The sequence below is a fragment of the Anas acuta genome, chromosome 1, assembly GCF_963932015.1.
Source record: "Anas acuta chromosome 1, bAnaAcu1.1, whole genome shotgun sequence".
Taxonomy (NCBI): domain Eukaryota; kingdom Metazoa; phylum Chordata; class Aves; order Anseriformes; family Anatidae; genus Anas; species Anas acuta.
In genome coordinates, this window is record NC_088979.1 from 562,880 (window position 1) to 583,403 (window position 20,524).

At 63.4% G+C, this 20,524-nt stretch overlaps 2 protein-coding genes across 6 annotated transcripts in view; one reads left to right on the forward strand and one right to left on the reverse strand.

Moving 5' to 3' along the window:
* The first annotated feature begins 1,382 nt into the window (after positions 1-1,382).
* LOC137854093 (sodium-dependent proline transporter-like) lies at positions 1,383-8,299 on the forward strand. Its single transcript, XM_068677139.1, has 15 exons — positions 1,383-1,521; positions 3,193-3,379; positions 4,535-4,666; positions 4,764-4,912; positions 5,140-5,189; positions 5,395-5,533; positions 5,619-5,753; positions 5,863-5,966; positions 6,116-6,240; positions 6,390-6,502; positions 6,741-6,875; positions 7,073-7,172; positions 7,273-7,391; positions 7,586-7,759; positions 8,038-8,299. Exons 1-15 carry the CDS (start codon positions 1,456-1,458, stop codon positions 8,176-8,178), a joined length of 1,869 nt encoding a protein of 622 aa, XP_068533240.1. The 5' UTR covers positions 1,383-1,455; the 3' UTR covers positions 8,179-8,299.
* Positions 8,300-9,344: 1,045 nt separating this feature from the next.
* Positions 9,345-20,524, reverse strand: part of STIM1 (stromal interaction molecule 1) — a 78,231-nt gene continuing 67,051 nt past the window's right edge. For 3 of the 5 annotated variants that reach the window (XM_068676798.1, XM_068676731.1, XM_068676878.1), the window contains 2 exons: positions 18,402-18,792; positions 9,345-12,076 (listed from right to left, as the gene is read on the reverse strand). In XM_068676798.1, the coding sequence (XP_068532899.1) occupies positions 11,527-12,076; positions 18,402-18,792 (941 nt within the window). In that variant the 3' untranslated portion in view covers positions 9,345-11,526. The remainder of the gene's footprint in view (positions 12,077-18,401; positions 18,793-20,524) is intronic. The other 2 variants (XM_068676953.1, XM_068677012.1) reach the window with 1 other exon arrangement.

Sequence of the window (20,524 nt, forward strand, 5' to 3'; positions counted from 1 at the left end):
TCCTGCTCCAGGTTCCCACAGCGAGAGTTCCCCTGTCTGAGCGGGGTGCCACGGGCTGGCCGAGACACGGGCACCTCGGCCACAGGACTGAATTGAGCCCTTCCCAGCTGGGAAACAACACCCCAACAGGGAGATGTGGAGATCTGCACCCTGCGTCCCCCAGAGCTGCATGCTGTCCTGGTGCTGGCCCGTCTCCGTGCCAAGGGGTCCAAAAAGTTCCTGTCAGCCTCTCTCCTCACAGAGCTGTGACCATGCTGATGGTGACACTGCTGGCTGCTCACAGCGCAGCCGGGCAGGTCTCCAGTCCCAATTTCTTCCCAAGGAGAGGATTCATGCTGGCTCCCCCTGCTCCTCCTGGTGAAGCTCTGCTTTCCCCCGTGCTGCTGCCTTGCTCTGTGTGCTCGCAGGTCGCCTGCCGGGTGCATCCTGCAGATCCTCGCAGCACAGCAGTGCCCGGAATATTTCTGGCCAAAAAGCAGGGGAAACTGTGAGAGTGAGGTGGAGGCTGGAGTCACGGACTGAGCTGCACGGAGCTGCCTGAGTCCTGCCAGGGACAAAAAGGCCGTGCTGCTGCGGCTCTGAATGCCTCTGGGCTACAGCGTAAGCCGTGAGCATCCTACCCGTTTCGGGGGTGGTTCCTGTGGGATCTGGTCTGTAAGGAGAGAATACAAATGGCAGAGTCTAATCCCCCACTGCCTGGCTGTTTTGCATCACAACCCTTTGTGCTAACTTTCCGACCCTGAGCACTGCTCCCGCGGCTGTCCTGGGGCAACGTTTTGCAAGGCAGTGTCATAAACAAGGCAGCCAAAATAGCCCCGGCTAAAAATAGCTCCTCATTCCCTTCTTTTGGATGGAATTTCAGTTAATTCCTTGACCCAGAGAAATCTGCAAAATGCTGCTCATTAGGAGAGAGAGAAAGAGAGAGAGGGGGGCTGCCTTCCTGCAAGCTCCGGGGCTCGCCCTGCCCCGGCACCACCGCAGCGCCCTGGCACGAGAGGGAGGCGGCCGTGGTGAGCGCACAGAATGACTCCTTCTTCCTTTGGTTTCCTCTCACCATGAGCTTCCTTTTTCTGCTCACTTGAGTTCAATTGCACTCAACCCACAAAGACTTCATACAGGCTTTCAGAGAGCCACCAGCTCGGTGTACAACTGGGCAGCTCGGGACCCGCTCTCATCCTGAAGAAAAAGGGGTTTGGGTTGAGAAGAGCTGACCCCGTATTTGAAGTGGGGCAAGTCGTTTGGGGAGGGGTTGTTGGGCCACGGCCACCTGAGGTCCACCACAGCAGGTCCCATGGGTCCTCCACAGCAGATCCCATCGCAGCAGGTCCCATCACAGCAGATCCCATGGGTCCCATCGCAGCAGGTCCCATGGCAGCAGGTCCTGCCGTGTGCCAGGGCGGAGCCGCCCCTGGCTCAGGTGCGCTGTGCTGCCCGGCCCTGCCTCCCGAGCAGGAAATGTCGGGCACCGGGCACCTCGACACACCGGGGCTCACGGCCCCCAGCGCACCGCCAGAGCCCACGGTAGGACTGGGGGTCCTGGGGAACGTCTCTGACCTGCCCCGCTGCTGGGGCCAGGCCCCGAGCGAGGTGTGGAGGGAGCAGCACTGGGGACGATCCCTTGGGGGGCTCCGCAGCACGCTGCCCCTTAGACACCACAGCCTGGAGGCCACGGGGATGGCAAACCTTTGGGTCTCAGCGTGGCTGGGACCCCCGTGCAGCCCCACCATGGTCAGGCTGTGCTGGTGGAAGCTCCGCTGCCCCCCCTCCGTCCCCATGGGGCAGGCACCTCGCCTCGGCACAGCGCCTGGGGTTCCTCAGGGTGCTCACCGTGCCCAGAGCCTGGCATCGCCCTGGGCTCAGGGCAGGTCTCCCACCCGCCTGGGGACGGTGCTGACCCCGAGCAGTGTGGGGCACGTCAGTGTTTGGGGAAATGGGGCTGGGGGCGGCCACGCTGCCTTGGCACCATCCTCAAGCCCCCGGCTCACACAGGGCAGCGCTGGGCAGGGCGAGCCCCCGTCCATCCCCTCACCCTCCAGAGGAGCTGCACATTCACCGCCTGCCTGCTTTGAGGCAGCAGGGAGGCCGGAGGGTGCCCCTTTTTTTGGAGTGGCAGCCACCTTCCCATCGCCCGGGGCGAGGAGGAGGGAGGACAGCAGCAGTGGGGACCCCCAGGGGGTGTGAGCAGCAGCGGGGCTGCGGGGCCGTGCCCAGGCTGTTGGAAACACACGGGGAATTCTGTGCCGAGCTTCCCGCTGGCCCTGGCGGGGCGGCCGGCTCTGATTCCGTGCCAGGCGGGAGGCAGAGCCCGTGCGGTGGCCCTGCCCCAGCGGCACAGCTCAGCCGAGGTTTGCTTCGATCACGCACGGACAGGCAGCCCCGAAACCTGCTGCCTCGTGGGCAGCAGCCTGGGGAGGCTCTGCCTGGTTTGTGGAGGACACGAGCTCACCTGGGTGCAGGCACCTGCAGGGAGCTGCGCTGTGCCAGGGACCCAAACAGCCCCAAAATGCCCATGTTTTGGGGTACCCTGTGGTATCGCCCTGCAGAGCAGCCCCAGCTGCTCAGGGCTGCTGCAGACACGTCCCCTCCTGGCCACGGGAGGACAACAGGACGCAGGCATGGGCTGGGTGCTGCAGAGCTCCCATGCAGCTGGATTTGCAGACCCCTTTCCCATCCCGCTGATTGAGAAGGGGTGGTGTGAGCCAAGGAAAAGGGGGCTGTGCACAACACAGCCCCACCGAGGGGGTGTGCGCAGCCCTGGGGGCTGCAGCGCTGTCCCCCGCTGGCACTTTGCTGCTCGGGGGCTGCTAAAGCAGCTCCTGGGGGGGGGTCCTGCATGGACATCAGGGCCCTGCAGGCTGCTGGTAACGTGGGCTGGGCTGGGATGTGCACCTGGGGCTGGGATTTGGGATTTGGGATTTGGGAACCCCGCTGCTGCCGGCTCTGCTGCACCAGACCCCACCAGGGCTTTCAGACACCCCCAGCCCTGCTCCTGGCTGCTGCAGGCTGGGGGTACAGGGAGCTCTGTGCGGGACCCCCAACCCATGCCCCACATTGGGGCACCACAGGGTCCTGTGGTGTGGGTCCTGGGGGACCCCAGAGCACATTTGGGAACCCGAATAAGAGCCTGGCCCTGAGCCCTGCCGAGGAGCCTCAAGGAGCCTGCAGCCCCCGACACCTCGCTCCCCTCCGCAGGTGAACATCTTCCACGAGCAGGGTCCGGTCGCCGACCAGCCCTGCCCAGAGCCCCCAGCCCCACCTGAGGGCCCCCCCCGGGAGACCTGGGCCGGGAGGTACGAGTTCCTGCTGTCCTGCCTGGGCTACTGCGTGGGGCTGGGCAACGTCTGGCGCTTCCCCTACCTCTGCTACCGCAATGGAGGAGGTGGGTGCAGCGAGGGGCCACGTCCTGGCACCGAGCACTGCCCGAATGGGTGCAGGGAATGGGGGTGCTGGGGGGGTGGACGGCGTGCTGGGGCCAGGGGCTGCGCTCCCCGTGGGGAGCACACGTGTGCCGGGGGGCTCCAGGCTCCTGGCACTGCTGCTTCCATCCCGCTGCGAGGTGAAGGATGCTTTGTGGGTGCAAGATCCGCGCCGTGGCAGGCAGGCAGGCGGCCAAGCAGGGGGAATGACCCGTGGCAGGACAAAGTGCAGGCTCGGCACGCAACCTGCCTGCTGTAACGCCCCAGCACGTGGGGCTGCCCCGAAAGAAACCTCCCCAAAGGCTGCTCACCAGCCCCTCGCTGCTTCTGCCCCTCTGACGTCCCCGGGTCGTTCCTCCTGCACCCGGACCGAGGCTCCTCTCCCCGTGTCCTGGCACTGCCGTGTCTCTGGGCTCGCTGTGCTGCCTCCTGGCACCTCCCCGTGCCACCCCGCTGACAGAGGCTCTGCACCCATCCTACCCAGCCCCATGGCCTCTGCCCCCAGCCCCAGCCGCCCCCAGCACGGGGGTGTCCCCAGCCAGCCCCCCCCCCATCCTTCCCTGCCCGCCCCGTGGTGCTGTGTGGGTCTGGGGCCGTGCCAGCAGCTGTTTGGGATGGGGCTCAGCAGGGCTGAGCTTTGCTCCTTGCCTCTTGCCAGGAGGAATTTGGCCTTTGGAGCTGGGCTCGGGGTGCTGCCATCAATGGGGCCGCTCGCTCTGCTCCGGGCATCTTGCCCATCCCCTCCTGCAGCCCCAAATGTCCCAGTGCAGGGGCCCTAAAGCCCCCCCAGCCCCCCAGACGCCAGCCCAGGCTGCCCCCAGCCCCCCCAGCCCGATGCCCACACTCCTGGGCACCGCTGCAGCACCTGGGGCCGCCTCTCCACCACCCACCCACCTCAATCCCCCTGGCTCCTGGCTCGGGTCCCTGCTGTGGGGCTGACGAGGACAGCCTGTGGGACACAGCCAGCAGCCCCCGGGGGTTCCCTGCTCCCCTGTGCCCTGCCCAGACTCGTGTCCTTGCTGCGGGTGCGGGACCACGGATCTGCCCTCTGGGGAGCTGCTGGACCCCGGCACAGCGCCCACCGTGCCCCTGACCCTCTGCCCCTCTGCTCCTCCCAGGCGTCTTCCTCATCCCCTACTTCATCCTGCTGTTCCTCACGGGGCTGCCCCTCTTCCTGATGGAGCTGAGCCTGGGGCAGTACGGGGCCGCAGGGCCCATCACGGTCTGGAAGTGCTGCCCCATCCTGCGAGGTAGGGATGGGGCTGGGGGCTCCTCTCCCTGCGCCCCCGCAGCCCCCGGGCAGGTCCCTGCTGAGGCAGCCCCTCTCGCCCCTCTGCCCTGGCGCAGGCGTTGGCGTGGGGATGCTGCTCGTGTCCTCCCTGGTGTCCCTCTACTACAACGTCATCATCGCCTGGACCTTCTACTACCTGGGCTCGTCCTTCCAGAGCCCCCTGCCCTGGTCCTGCGATGCCCCCCAGAACGCGGAGCTCTGCCAGGTCGGTGTCCCCGGGCTGGGACCACGGGGCCAGACACTGCAGGGGGCCCTGGGGGGGGGGTCCCTGGGGCCAAACTTTGCCTGCAGCAGGAGAGGAGGGGGCAGATGGTTGGGCTGGGGCTGGGACAGGGCAGGGAGGGTGGTGGTGATGGTGACGGTGACGGTGAGGGTGACGGTGATGGTGATGGTGATGGTGGTGATGGTGATGGTGACCTTGCCGTGTTGCAGAATCCATCAGGGAGCGCCACCCACACCAGCGCCAGCGAGGCTTTCTGGAAGTAAGTCGGGGGGGGACCGACCCTGGGATGGGGCTGAGCCCACGGGCAGCAGCCGGTGGTGCTGGGGGCTTTGTGGAAGGCAGAGGGGTGGGCGAGGACGCTGCGGAGGAGGCGAGGGGGCCCTGCAGCAAGGGGACTCCCGGTGCCGGTGCCGCGCTCTGCATCCCGTCCCGCTGACCCGTGTCCCCACGTCCCCGTGCCGCAGGGAGCAGGTGCTGGGGGTGACGCACAGCTCCGGCCTCGGGGACCCCGGCCCCGTGCAGTGGCCCCTCGCCCTGTGCCTGCTGGCAGCCTGGGTCGTGGTGTTCCTCTGCATGCTGAAGGGCATCCGCAGCTCGGGCAAGGTGAGCGGCGCGCAGCCGGGGCGCGCGGGGGCTTGGGGCTGCCCCACGGGCAGAGCGGGGCCGAGCGGTGCCGTGCCCCGTGCAGGTGGTTTACTTCACGGCCACCTTCCCCTACGTGGTCATCCTCATCCTCATCATCCGGGGGGCCACGCTGAGCGGCTCCCTCGACGGCGTCCGCTTCTACCTCTCCTCCGACTGGAGCAAGCTGCAGAGTGCACAGGTAACCCCGCGCCGGGGCCGGGGGGCCACAAACCCTGCGATGGTCCCTGGGGTGGGGGCGGTGGGGCCGGGCTGGGGCCCCCTGCAGCCTCCCCGCCCTCGTGCCCCAGGTGTGGAGCGATGCGGCCTCGCAGATCTTCTACTCCCTGGGCATCGGCTTTGGGGGGCTGCTCTCCATGGCCTCCTACAACAAATTTGACAACAACGTCATCCGGTGAGCCTGGGGCAGTGCTGGGGGACGTGGGCTGGTGGGGTACAGCCTTGGGGGGGGGCAATGGGGAGGTCCAGGCCATGGAGCTGTCTGGGTGCTCCTGGGTGCACCCCTGCCCCATGCACGTGGGGTTGTGATGCCCTCCCCGGCAGGGACACCTTGGTCATCGCCATCGGCAACTGCTGCACCAGCTTCTTCGCCGGCTTCGCCATCTTCTCGGTGCTGGGGCACATGGCCTTGAAGAAAGGCGTCCCCGTGGGCAGCGTCGCCGACTCAGGTATGGGTTTGGGGAGGGGAGGACACGGGTGTGCCATGCCAAGGGACATCCCAGTGCAGCTGAGCTCACCCAGCCTGGCCACCTGCTTGCTGAGCTTGGCCCTGCCACCACGGTTGTCCTTCACGCTTCCCCTCGTCCCCCTCACCCAGGCCCTGGGCTGGCGTTTGTGGCTTACCCCGAGGCGCTCTCCCTGCTGCCCGGCTCCCCGTTCTGGTCCATCCTCTTCTTCCTGATGCTCTTCACGCTTGGAGTGGACACTATGGTGATTGTCACCCCGGGCAGCCCCACGTCCTGCCCCGTGCCTGGCCTTGGGGTGCCGGGTACACCCCGTCCTGGGCACGCAGATGGCATGATGTGCAGAGACCGGGAGCACGAGGCCAGGGCCGGGCTCGGGGTTATGGAGGCTCCTTGTGTGGGGTTGTTCCTGGGGCAGCCTCATCCCATGGGGGGAGGCTGATGGTGATGGTGACATTCCCCCACCGACGTTCCCCATCCCCCAGTTTGGGAACATCGAGAGCATCACCACAGCCATCCTGGACGAGTTCCCGGCCCTGCGTGAGTGGAGGAGGAAGGCGCTGTTCCTGGGCGCGCTCTGCATCTCCTTCTACCTGCTGGGGCTCCTCCTCATCACCCAGGTTCGTTGGGCCCCGACACCCCCATCCTGCAGCACCCACCCCCTCGGGTGACACCGGGGTGGGGGTCGGGGATCGGCCTCCTCTCCCCTTGGGCCTCCGCACGTGTCCCAGGGCAGGAGGACAGAGGCCAGCGAGTGCCCTGGCACGGGTGGTGGCCCTGGCTGCAGGTGCTGACCCCGTCCCTCCCCACCTCACAGGGAGGCATCTTCTGGTTCACCCTCATTGACACGTACAGCACCGGCTTTGGGCTGGTCATCATCACCCTCTTCATGTGCCTCGGCATCTCCTTCTGCTACGGTGAGCGGGGCTGGGGGCTCGCTGGAGCTGGCTGTGTGCGCGCTGGGTGCACCCTGTGCCGCGGGGTGGTCACTCCTGCGTCTCCTCCGTGTGCCTGCAGGCATCGACCAGTTCTGCCAGGACATCAGGGACATGATCTGCCACTGCCCCCCCTGGTGCAGCCACATGCTGGGGTACTTCAAGGTGTGCTGGGTCTTCTTCACGCCCTGTCTGCTGCTGGTAAGCATCGGGCGCTCACCCGAGGCTGAGGGTTGAGGGGCGACGAGCTCCTCTCCCAGCCTCCCGGAGCGGGGTTACCCCAGTCCCAGTGTCCTGGGCCCTTGGTGGCTGCTGGAGGCGGCTTGGGGTGGCCCTGACCCGGCTCCCCGTGGTGCTGCGCCGTCCCCTCACTCCTGCCCACGCTGCCCTTGCAGTTCACGCTCATCTACACCTTCCTGGAGATGTACGGCGTGCCCCTGCGCTACGGCTCCTACACGTACCCGGCCTGGGGCACGAGCCTGGGCATCTGCGTGGGCGTCCTCACCTGCCTGCAGGTCCCCCTCTGGGCCACCGTGGCCCTGTGCCGCGAGTCGGGGACGCTGAGTGACGTGAGTGTGCGGGAGGAGCAGGGGCACGGGGACGGGGACGGGGACGGGGTCACAGAGGGGCTGTCCTGGTGCTGGGGGTGGGAAGGGAGCAGACTGGAGGCGATGCTCTCCCGTCCCCAAGAGAGAAAAAGGGCTGAAGCCACAGAGCCTGGATGAAAGGTGGGGTCTGAGCCCCTCGGTGGCCGTGTCTGTGGCTGTCCCCTTCCCGCAGTGACACTGCCCTGTGCCCTGGGGGGGGGGGCTCAGGGCAGCCCCTGCTCACCCTTGCCCACCTGCAGCGCATCCGGAAAGCCACCCAGCCCCTGAACTCCTGGAGGGCGTCCAGCGGCCGGGACATGTCCGCGGAAGTCATCAACGTGCCGTTCACCATCACCCTGACCAGCAGCGACTTCACCGCGCAGCCCGAAAGCAGCACCTAGGCTGATGCCGGTCCCGGTGCTGGGGACGCCCGGCCGGGGGGTGGCTGCTGCTGCACGAAGCTCCCCTCGTTCCATCACACGGTCCCAGAGGACATTAACCACTGATCCTAGCACATTTTAATTCTCTTTCCTGGAAATCCTCTACATGCTCCAAAAAGTGTTTCTAAGGGACTCTCTGTGAGCAGCTCCGGCTGCCAGGCTGTGCTGCAGCCCTACCCACCTCTTTGTTGTATCCATCAGAGGTTTGGGGGCAGCTGTGCACATCCCTGCCCCTTACCCAGCGCTGTCCCGGGGGGTGGGAGGGGGCTGGTGGCAGTGCCCCTGCCAGTGGCAGCCTCCTTGGGCAGGGTCCCGAGCACAGGGGGCTGGCACGGCCAGGGGCAGCTCCCTGGGCACCATCCCGAGCCGGGGGCAAAGCAAGCCCCTGGGGTGGTTCTGGAGCCTCAGGGGGCTGCGAGCACACAGATGTGTTTGCTTCTGCTGCAATAAACCGTTCTGCAGCCCTCCACCGATGGGCCGTGGGGACGAGCCCACGCACGCTGCTGCCCGCGGAGCTGCAGGGACCCCAATCCCGCAGGGCCTCATCCTGCTGCTGCCACCCCTGGGGGCGCGGTGCTGGGCTGCCGGGGGGTGCGGGGTGCGGGCGTCCCCCTGGCTTTGGCTGCGCACACAGAGGGTGCGAGGGGGGTGAGGTGTTGGCGAGGGCTGAGCAATGGCCAGGATGTGCCCGGTCCCTTCGCTGCCTCGGAGGTTGCCCAGGGCCAGGCCAGCAGCTGGGCAAGCCGAGGGCCCCAGGGAGATTTTTTTAACCCCGGTCCTGGTGGTCCCGGTGTCCGTCTGTCCGTCCTGCGAGCCTCTCCAGCCTCACAGCAGGGCAGCCGTCCTCTCCCTGCTCCTGCTGGGCTCTGCGGCTGTGCCGGCAGGACGAGGCCGTCCCTGCAGCAGCGTTACTGGGGCAGCACCAGTGGCTCCCACCACGGTCTGGAGGGAGAGGGCTCCGAGGGCACAGCACCGGGACCGCAGGGCCCAGGCACCGAGGGGCAGCTCAGGGGGGCCAGGCTGGGGGCACGGCCCCGGGGAGGTCGCTGTCTGCGGGCAGCCCCTGCCCCGACCCTCCCCGCTGGGACCCCCACGTCTGCGGGTGGGTGAAGAACGCAGCAGGCGCCTGCTGGTAAAATATACTACATGCTTTATTGGATTTAAAAGTTTTATGAAATGACAAAAAAAAAAAAAAAAAAAAAAAAATCAAGAGTTGGCAGACGCGTCAACAGTTGCCGCTCAGTGGATCTCCAACCCCTTCTCCAGAAAGCATCCGCAGGTCTCCGCCACCGCGAGCAGCGCCGCCGGCCCCGGCTCCAGCCCGCAGCCCCCGCTGGCCGCGCGCCCCGGGGGGGGCTCCGTGAGGCCTCCCCGGCCCTCCCGGGGGTCCGGCTCCGCTCTCCGGTCGACAACGCCGACGGTGGGGGCAGAGCAGCCCCCGTCCACCGCCCCCGCTGCCGGGACCCCGTCCCCGCTGCCGGGAGCAGCCGCGGGGAAGTGCAGGCACTTAGTCATTTAGAGGAATTTTTCACTTATCTCAAAGCAACAGTGTAATTGTCTAACTACCACCTAGGAAACGGAAAACACCTCGATAGCCCTTCCTGTATTGTCAACATACACGAATATATTACTCTGGCATAAAGCGAGGCCCCGAGGGGCTGTTGGCATCCCGCCTGCCTCCCTCCCTGCCCCTCCTGGACCCGCGCCTTCCCCTGGCAGCGGCCGAGTCCCGGGTGGCCTCGGGGTAGCAGCTGCCTCCCAGGACGGTGCCGGCGGCCAGGGCCAGCGGCTCGGCGTGGACGGGGCGGTGGGAGCGGGACCTGGGCTTGGCGGAGCTCCGGCCGCGTCCGCTGGGGGAGGGCAGCGGGCAGGGGCTGGGGCTGGGGCTGGAGGGAGAGGATTTGGCCCCGGGACGGAGCAGGGCTCAGCCAAGGGCAGGGGCCTCCCCTTAGCAGCTGTGCTGGGGAAGGTGCCTGGGGCAGGATGAGCCCCGAGGCCTCGCAGGGGGGACAGGGGAGCAGCCAAGCCCTGGGGCAGGGGCTCGGACCCATTCGGCACCCGCAGCAGCCGTGGGCCCCGGGCAGCACCCAGTGGTCAGAGCCCGGCCTCAGGGCAGGGAGGCTGCTGCCCACCGGGCCTGGTGAGCACCCCCCACCCACCCCAGCCTGCCCCAACCCAAGGGCAGAGCCCTGGGCACGCACCCAGCCCCATGGGCACGCACCCAGCCCCATGGGCACGCACCCAGCCCCACACCCCCAGCCTGGAGGCTGCCCCCCAGCTTGGTTGTGCCCCACGCCCCCCCTCCGGGCTTGCCCTGGGGACAGGTGCCGTGGCCGCGTGTTTGCAGGCGCCTTGCAGAGCGGTGGCAGCAGGGGCTGGCCCTGTCCCCATGCCCCTTGGGGATGCCCCGGGCCCTTCCCTGGTGCTCACGCCCCTGCTGAGCGCCAGCTGAGCCCTGGCCCTGGCCCTGCTCCCCTGGGCAGGGAAGCAAAGACAGGGGCAGGCGGGGGCTCCTCTGCCCCGGATCCAAGCCCTGCACCACGGATGGATGCCGCTGGTGCCACGAACCCGGCGGGGGGGACGCTGCCCAGGGCAGGGGTGTGAGCACCCCGCGGGCAGCAGCTCCCTGGTGCGAGTGGGAGAAGCTTCAGCAGCGCGCTCCTGGCTGCACGAGTACCAGCAGGGGCAGGGCCCTCCCTCCGAGGTATTGGACTCGCTCTCGCTTATCAAGAGCGCACAAAGAGGGCTTTCCCCTTCCACCCTGGGGGCCAGGGTGCAAGAAAAGTGACTCGTAAAGGGGAGGAGAATGGCTGCGACGCCGGCCCCACCGCCGACACCTGTGGCACCCCCTGCCCGGGCTGCGGCACCCGGCGTGCGGCACGGCAAGGCTCCCGCCACCCCGGCCATCCAAACAGCCTGTGCAAAGGTTGGAAGAGGCAGAAGAAACAAAACAAAACAAAAAAACACAAAATAATAATAAAAAATAAAAAAATAAAACCACATTGAAACCAAACCCAAATGCCGTGTGGCTGAGCGGAGGCAGGAGTAACTGGAAGCCATGCACAGCAAAGCTGGGGGCTGCGGAAATGGGGAGGGGGGAAAAAGGGCGGCTGCTGGCTTCGGGGGAGCGGTCGTCTTCTTGGTTTCTCAGAGATCAGGAAATAAATAAGTCGAGGTGGCTCCTCCGGCCGCGGGTGCTGGCACGACTCGAAGGGAGGGCGCCCGTGGGGGCCGGGGGGGTGGCGCGGCGCTGCCCCCGGGCCCAGCGGGTCGCGTCCGTGCGGTTCCTCCTCCTCCTCCCTCCTCTCTCTACTTCTTGGGCTTCTTGAAGATCTTTAGGGGGAACTTCTTCTTGCTCTGGCCGAGGTCAACCTCGTCGCCCGTCAAGCTGCTGTCCTCGTCCCCCGGGCTCTTCTTGGCAGCCAGCTGCGGGATGCGGGTGCTCTTGGCGCTGTTGGGCCGGCAGTCAGAGATGGGGGACGGGGTGTCGGGGTCGGTGGAGCTGGGGCTGTGCGACCGCGACGAATCCGAGTGGCTGTGCTTGCCGGCCGTCGGGTGGCTGATCTCCCCGAGGCTGGAGGACTTCTCCATGCCGTGGTTCACCGTCATCATCTTCTTCATCACCATGGGGCTCTCGGGCGGGCGCTCCGCCGCAGCCCCCGGCGCGGAGGCCTCGGCGTGCCGGCTGCCGCCGTTGGGGGTGGGCGCGCCGAGGGCAGGGTGCGCGGGGGCAGCCTCCTCCACGGAGCGGGTCAGCAGGTTGGGGCGCGCCGCCAGCAGCTTGGGCGCAGCGCTGGGGATGCGCTGGTGGTCGCTCAGGTGCGGGATGCAGGACTCGGAGTCGCAGCGAGTTAAGTCTCTGGGGGTTGAAAGGCGGAGGAGGACAGCTCGTTAGCGCTGCTCGTTAGCGCTGCTCGCGCCGCGGACCCCCCACCCCTGCCCCCGGCCCACACGCACACAGATGCAGCAGCTGAGGGTGGGGGCTCGGCAGGGGAAGCCCCCAGCAGAGCGCAGCAGCAGCCAGCCCACGGCCCCTGGGGATGCAGGAGCGGGGCTGGGGCCTGTCCTGCCCTGTCCTGTCCTGCTCCCGCTGCCCCCTCCCGCTCCTCCCCACCAGCACCAGGCGGCTGCTGGTGGGGGCACCCTGGGGACGGGGGCCCCCCCGTGCCACCCCAGGGCCAGGTTTCAGGACGATTTCACCAGAGGCTTCTCCAGCCCCTCAGCTTGCATCTGTGTGCGCCCCCTGGCCGGCCCCGATGCTCAGGCCCGCAGCCCGGCCCCTGCTGCACAGCGGTTTGTGCCCCCAGCCTGCTGCCTGCTCGCGGTCCTCAAAGGCACCGGGGTGCCGCTTCGCCACCCCCAGCGCCTCCTTCCCCAAGCGGGGAGCGGAGGCAGGGGGGACGGGGAGCCGCAGCCCCCATCGCCCCACAGCGCTGCTGTGCCCCAGCCCCACAGCCCCGTGGTCCCTCTGAGAGCTGCCGGTGTGCCCGTGCAGGGGGGGTGCAGCCGGATGGAGCTGTGCTGCTGCCCCACTGCCTGCCCCACTGCCTGCCCCATGGCTGCCCCACTGCCTGCCCCACTGCCACCCTCACCCCTTGCAGTGCCGCCACCGCCACCTGTGTGCATGCAGGGGCAGCGAAGGGCTGCAAGGGGTCGGTCAGAGCCACCTCTCGTCACCTGCACAGGCTGGGGGCAAGGAGCACGGAGCGGGGAAGGGAGTGGAGAGGAGAAAAGCAGAGCGGAGGGCAGGGGAGAGGCAGGGGAGGGGATGGGAAGGTGCCCACCAGCTCGGGGCTGAGCCCCGAGATGTGGCCGAGCTGTGCCAAGCTCAGCGCCCGGCCCGGACCCACAGCTCCTGCCGGGGGATGCCGTCAGGAACAGCACCAGGGCTCAGAGGGAGAAAGGGGAAGGCAGGACGGGACGAGATGCCTCCACTAGAGCCGGTGAAAAAGGAGAGCTCCAGGCAGCACCAGGACTGCGCTGCTGGAAAAGTGGCTGCACAGAGCACAAGGGAGGTCACCTACACGGCTGTACCACTGCGAGGGAAGGGAGGGTTATCCTCACAGCATCCTCCTTCCTCATAGCAGCAAGGGCATTTTGGAACAAACCTACCGAAAGGACTTGGGCTTTTGTTTCACAGCTCCACAGGAGGAAAGGGATATCAGCAAAACCTCACGGATGGCTAGGATACAGCCCCAGATCCGCTCCGAGAGCCCGGCTGCGGAGCCTGCCTCATCTCTGATTTTAACAGGAGGAAAACAGCCGCGGGCATTGCTGGAACAGTCCCTGCCTTTCACACACACACACACGGCCGAGCCCATCTGCCATCCAAGGTTAGCAGCGGGCCGGGGAGCGCAGGAATCGAACCATTTGGATGGTGTGAAATCCCCGGCTATTCTGAGAGAGCTCTGGACGCGCTCCAAGGGAGACAACTGCGATGGGAGCACCGATGGAGACACGAGCCCATGGATGCTGCGGCCGCCCAGAAGGTCACTTTGAGGCAGGGCGCAGTGGATGCAGCCCCAGGGTTTCACTGGGATAATTTGGCCCATGGGCAGCTCTGCGAGCAGCAGTGATGTGCCCTACAAATCAGTGGGGCTGCACATGGACCCCTTGTGCCCCTTCCTCGCCAGCCCCCGTCTCGGAGCAGGCGTGGGGCGAGCTCAGCGCACGGCAGCAGTGCCCCGGCGTTTGGCTGCACACCACGGGCAGCGTGTCGGGGTAACAGAAGCATGTTTGTAACCTGCTCAGCTGAAATTCAGAGTTGTGCCTACACCCAAGGATGGTTTTTTTCCTGTAAAACCAACCCAGAGCTCCCACTGGCTGCCACAAGCACTGAGGTGCCTGGAGAGAGTCAGCGAAGAAGACGTTGTTCTGAACAGAAGTGAGATAACAGCAAATACAGAAGTCAGGGATCTCAGATGATTCACAAACGCCTCATTTATGAGGTGGGCAGGCTTTGTCCTCGCTGAGATCTGCAGACGGACGTTAATTCACCCAGAGTGCCTTCGCCTGCCCTGCACAAGGTCCTGACAAGGGACAAAAGCGACCGCGCGGTCACGGCCGCGGAGAAAATGACGCCAGCAGATGGAGAAACATCCCCTGGTGGAGCAGGATTTTCTTCCTCTGCCTGCACACGCTGGAAACCCGATCCCGGGCAGCTGGTCCCTGCCTCGCAGCGGGGGTCCGGCTGCCCCTGGCTGGTGCCGAGGACCGGCCGGGAGCTGCTCCCCGGGGATGCCACGGCCACCGCGTCCCTTCCCCGGGGCTGCTCTGATAACAGGAGCCCTCGGCACCGAGGGGCTGGCAGCTCCTTTGTGTGGCTCCAGCTTCTCACCCCAGACATCCACGGCTTCCCTGGGATGTCCCAGCCCGGGCTGGAAGCTGGGTTTGCCACTGTGCTCCCATCCTCCACGCGCACTGCGGCTCCGAACAGCCTGGCTCTGGCAGAGGTCAATGCTGCTATCGCCACGGTGCATCTGGAACATCCCCTCTGCAACAATGCTCACCTTTACAGAAGGATATCTAGAGTCTCCTGGGGCTGTGGAGCTAGAGAGAGAGCTGGGCAGGCCCCCAGAAGAAGGACCTGAGGGGCACAGGATGTGTTTCCCTGCAGACATTACGGGCTGTGGGCTGCTGACGAGGAGACCTCGTTGGATTACAATTGCTTCTTCCCTTGCACTCGGGCTGGCTGCCCACAGCACTGAAGGGACTGATGTCAGGATTCAGGCCACCATCAGGCGTTCTTCAGATCTCCAAACGGTGCTAAGCTGAGCCTTTTTGTTCATAATTTATCCAGTTACAGATCGGGAATGTGTTCCCAAAGGGAGGGTGGATGTGCCACCCGTGGGGACACGACCCAGCTGCGCGCTGACCTGGCCAGAGGCAGCACAGAGCTGGGGACGCTCTGGAGAGCCCCGAGCAGGGACAAGAAGGGGAAAGATCACTGCCAGTGGGACAGAAAGGGCCGGCACGGATCCTGCTGACTTCCAGGAGGCTCCTGCTCCCCACTCGGTTCTCTTCCTACCTTGCTGCTCCAGGAACCCAAACTGCCCAGGGTGAATGAGAGAGTGAGGAGATGGGATGCGCTGCGCTTTGCAAACAAAAGAAGCAAAAGATGGCAGAGAGAAGGGCTGGTAATGATGGAGGCAGAGGGGAGAGGACAGGAAAAATGTAGAATAACTACGGATTTTTCCTTGACCGCTGCCCATTGAATGATTTCCTGCAGTGGGCTCCTGCTGCCTGCTACACCCAGGGCACAGGCTCCAAGAAACCGAGCGGAGGTTCAAGGGCATTGGACGTGACCGGGCTGCAGCAGGGCTCGGTGCTGGGGCCTCCCAGACCCTGCGGCTCCCTGCGTCCCCCCCGGGGGTCCTGCAGCTCCCAGCTCCATCCACCCGCCCGGCACGCGGCACTGGGCACCGAATTTGCTGCACAGCTCGATCGTTGTGCTGTGCACAGACAGAGGCTCGGGAATGGCCTCAAATACACAATTCCACCCGTAATTTCTGCCCTTCTGTTCTAGGAGAGCTGCCGGCTCCCCTCCCCGCTGGAAAAGGGTCGCCAGGGCGGGGGGTTTGGTCCTACAGCCCCATCTCCACCCCGTTTACCCACCGGCACCACCTAAAGCAGGCACTGGCGAGCAGAAACCTCTGTGCACACAGCAGCCTCCAACCCCTCTCCCCCCCAGGGACATCCAGCCCCCTTCAGCGACATTTATAAACACACATCAGCCTTCAAAACCAGAACAGCTCTGACCTTATTTGCACCGGATCCTCTGAAGCCAATTGCAAAAGAGAAGCAGACAGTGAGGAGTTGGTGAGGGTAACGGGGAGGCCACGCACTGGCCGTGCCTGCTGAGGTCCCTACCAGGTTAGCAGGTTTAGCACCGCCAGGCACAGCTCGTGCGGTGCCCGCAGGACACGGGGAGGACCCTCCGAGCCTTCCTCTGGGGGAACGGGCTGTTTGAGGCAAGTTTCTCGTGAGGTCTCGCCAACATTTGCGCCTGCTGGCCACGAGAGCGGCTGAACTGATCTGATCCAGCAGTCCGAAACGCTCAGGGCAGCGCTCTTCCTGCCCAGGATTTTTGTGGGTTCTGTTTTCGTCCTTGGCAGGGACTCCCTGGAAGGCTTTTCTCAGCCTCAGCTTCCCATCTGTTCTGCTCGCCAGTTTGGGAGGCTGCGGAGCTGGAGGGATGTTTATAAAGGCCTCCGAGACTGGTTGTATAAAAGAGAAATTAAGAGCAATGTGTTGGCTTGCGCTGCGCCTTGCCTGCACGGCAGTATTTTTATGGGGATGCATCGAAGCAGGATCTGCTAACGATGCAGTTTGGCAAAAATTTAAAAGCAACAACATTAAGAACCCATTTTCGTACCCAATTCTTCAGGTTTGTTTTCCATGATGAATAGAGAATGAGGATGGATTTGGGGGTCTGCTGTTGTGTAGCTGGATCAAACCTTACCCCAAATACCCCTGCTCTGCAGAAGTACCCACTGCTAAAATCCTGCCTCAGCAGCTGCCTCCTCCTCTGGGAGCAGAAAGCAGCCCTGCCTGTCGGTGAGCAGTCAATAATTAGTCCTGCTAAGCTCCTAAGTGCTGCTGGGGAATGAGGAGATGCCGGTTACCCTCTCCTAATGACCTCTCAGCATCATTGCCTTCCCTAATGGGGATCCCAAAGCCACGCCGCGTTTCCCTCTGCCCCTCTCAGGGGAGCCTGCAGCATCAAGGCTTTAAGCCGGTCAGCAATTAAGCATCTCTCTGATCAGGACTCAGCTGAAAAAAAAATGTTTATAGAGCTATTTTTGAAAGAGCATTTTTGAATCAGCCTTCGAGCTCCCAGGACAAGCCCCTTGCACAGGAAGGGCAGCGGTAAACATGGGCTGCCGGACATGGGAAGCGTTCCCAGCTTTTATCTGTCAAGCTGGGACAGCCTCAGCTGAATTCACATTGTGAATTCCTGGGGCTCAGAGACTGCTCTGCTCATCAGGCACCCTCGGGCAGCCCTGCTTCGAGACACAGAAGTTAGCGAGAGGGTCAGGGATCCAAAACGGAGGCTGTGCAAACGACATCGAGCCGGAGATGTCAGGAGAGAGCCTACAGCTACGGGGAGAAGTTCCTACAAGTAAACGGAGCGATGCACGAGACGCCAGGACAGATGAGGATGTGGTGACCGGGGATGGTTTTCTGTCTGGATACAGAAATGTGTGAAGGCGCTGCCCTGCCCGGCTTCTGCCATGGAAGATCTCCGGCCGTCTCCCATGTTCTGAGGGCAAGGACTATTTTTAATTGTACAAAGGAGAAAGCAAAGAGCAGGGAGGTGACGTGACGTGGCCACAGTCCCAGGGCAGCTCTGGCAGGGAGCAGTGGGATTCCCCAGGGGACAGGCACAGCCCCTCTCCCCTGCCTGCTTCAGCACCTCCGCGCCTGCAACGCCCCCGAGCTGCGAGCACTCACCCCAAACACTGCTCCAACCTCAGCTGGGTTTTGAACCAAGCACCCCGAGGGATGCAGGCTCACACAGCGCTCCGGAATTGGGTAAAAAAAAAACCCGACTGCTGCCACGGACCAGCAGTGAGAAGCTTCACCTCCTGTTCTCACTACCCAGCTGTTCCAAAATGCCTCGTCCCTTCCCAAAACAGAGGAGGGGAAGAGTCGCTCTGAAACACAACATTCCTAAATGCTGTTTTTTGCCTCTTCTTAAAACAACAGCACAAACTGTAACCCTCCAGCAGCTCTGCCTACCTGCTCACAGCACCTACCCGGCACGTTTCCTTTGCAATTTGCTTGTGAAGACCCCAAACAAGTCAAGGCTTCAAATAAGGTCAGCGTTTGTTTGATTACTTGTGTTACCTTTGCTCTCCCAGGTGCATCACCCAAGGACTGACTTATTAAGAGGTAACTGGGTGCCCAGGAATTCTCATGTGTTGAGCTACAGCTGAACCACAGCACCTGCGTGGTTTATGCACCCACTGTGCTCATGGGTATGGGAACGGGCCACAGAGCACTCGTCACAGAGTCCACTTGCATGGGGGAGAGGTTGAAGAATCAAAAAATGTGGATAAATAATGAAATGGAGGCCCAAAAGGAAAGGGCTCGAGGAATCTAGGAGAAAGGGCACCCCAGCAAGCATCAGCTCTGAGACACAGCAGGCAAGGGGGAGCTAGAAAAGAAACAGCAAAATATACCCAAAGCTCTCAGCGCGACAGCGAACTCCAGAGGTGACATCAGGAGGGGGCAGATCAGGGGTGGAGTCCATCTGAAGGAAATAAGAGGTGGTGGTGTGATGGTAATAGATAGGGTGGACATGGGAAGCAGGAGCAGGAGCAGTAGTGGTGGATGAGGAGCAAGAGGTGGCGGTGGTAGCAGATGATGGGCTGGTGCCAGGAAGGTCGGAACTGAAAGACTGTCCGGAGGAGAGGCTGTGCATTCGACGGAGAGAGACTCTGCCTGCCAGGTAATGGGCAGGCTGCCCCGACTCATTCTGGCCTTGCACGTAACTCTCTACCAACCTCTGAGATCCGTGGGCGTGCTGTGGGTCCACCAGGCGCTGGCGAACTGTGCTGGGCAAGGCAGGAGCTGCAACGAGAGAAAAGGGGAGAATGCTGAAGGCAGCTGAACACCCTGCAAAGCTGCCACCCACGGCCAGTGCCACGCGGCACAGCACCGTGCCTCCTGTCCCCAGGACGCTCGCTTGGGCCACTGCAGCCACCCCACCTTGTGCTCTGGGTTATGCTGGTTTAATGCGGAGGAAGCATGAAGCTGCTGCTGCTGCTGAGCATGCCAGATTAATGAGCAGCCCATGAGAAACGACGCTTGGCATTCCTGGTATAGGTGCTTTCTGAACACCTTATCTGATCATCTTGCTCGAAGCTGCATGATTCATCCCACCCAGCTCCACAGCAGAGCTGCCACCCAGCTCCTTCGCTGTGAGCGTGAATTCGGCAGGGCATGATTCATCTCCTCCTAACACAGGCACCCAAACCGCTCACAGGCACTGGGCCCTGGCCGTACCGCTTCTCCTCAGCCTAAAAAAGGAGCCTGTGCTGCTGTGGTCAGATGCAGGCACCTGAAGTCGGCGAGGCCGAGCCCAGCACAGGAGCTCTGCGCCGTGATAGCTCCAGAAAGCTGATGTGCCCCCGTGCCACCAAAAGCTGCAAGGTACACTTGTGCTTTGTTTTCAGGGGCAGGAAAACCTCTGGGAAGATGCAGAAACCTCTCTGACTTGCACCCTGCCTGCAGGGCAGAACAGCTGGGACGTGTGGCAGATGCACAGAACTATTTCTGAGCTGGGCAGACGCAAGCTTCCATCACAGCAGACACCTGGAATTAGAGGTCTGGTTCCAAGGCGCTGCCCCTTGTTCCCAAGCTGTTTCACAAGGTGGCTCACTGATCAAAGAGATGCTCAATTTGAAAAACATCGCTCTCTAAATGCAAATCCATCGTGGTTCAAAGAGACAAATTGGACTGTCTGCTTTGGAGCACTGTCACCAGTTAATTAATAGCTCTTACGGTCACAGCGATCTTTTTGGCCACGTGGCTGTACCCAGCAGTAACACGGGGCAGAGAGCTCAGCCCGTTACCCCTGCCCTGACCCCATACATGGAGCTCATTAACCCACCGTTAGCTAAGGATTCGGTGGCTTTGTCACCACCTAACCCGCTCGCTGTCACTTCCATACAAGATGTTCCACCTCTCGTGGGAGATAAGGTGTTCAGGGCTGGACGTACGGCGTAAGGAGTAAATGTGAAGATGGTTAAAAAGGTGAACAGACAGGTAAGCTAAGAAATTAAGTAGAATGAGAGCTCTTTTGGGAATCGAAGAACCAGCAAATTGCTGCTAGAAAAAAACACAGCTGGGAAACACGGAGCTGCTGCTGCTCAGCTGCAGCCATGGGGACCGGTGGGGTCACTGCTGGGATGCGCCTCAAGTAGAAGGAGGGACAAGCAGCAACAGAATGATGGAATCACACAGCTTGGGAATGATCATCTGGTCCAGCCAGCAGTAACTCAGGCACCTTCGTTATTTTCCCCTTCCCAAGGTTAATGAGTTTCCCGCAGGGTCTCACTGCTCAGTTTGCCAACTCTCGCTTTTACCACTCGGCCACCTGCAAATCCTTTGCAGGAGCTCCCTACCCACAGCCTCCACTTTCCATTTCAGATTTTTTTTCTCTGAACAACTCCTGAGCTGAAATTAAAAGAAAATGAGTCACAGGGACTCCGAGTGGAAAAAAAACCCGACAACCTCACCCCAGTGGGAACCACCAAAAATCTGATCAGAGGAGGTGAAAGGGAGAGCGTTAATGGGCAGG

Coding starts and splice junctions, on each gene's coding strand:
- LOC137854093 (XM_068677139.1), top strand. CDS start 1,456: ATGTCGGGCACCGGGCACCTCGACACACCGGGGCTCACGGCCCCCAGC. Junction 5,754..5,862: donor GCAAGCTGCAGAGTGCACAG/GTAACCCCGCGC, acceptor CTCGTGCCCCAG/GTGTGGAGCGATGCGGCCTC. Junction 6,503..6,740: donor CGCTTGGAGTGGACACTATG/GTGATTGTCACC, acceptor CCCATCCCCCAG/TTTGGGAACATCGAGAGCAT.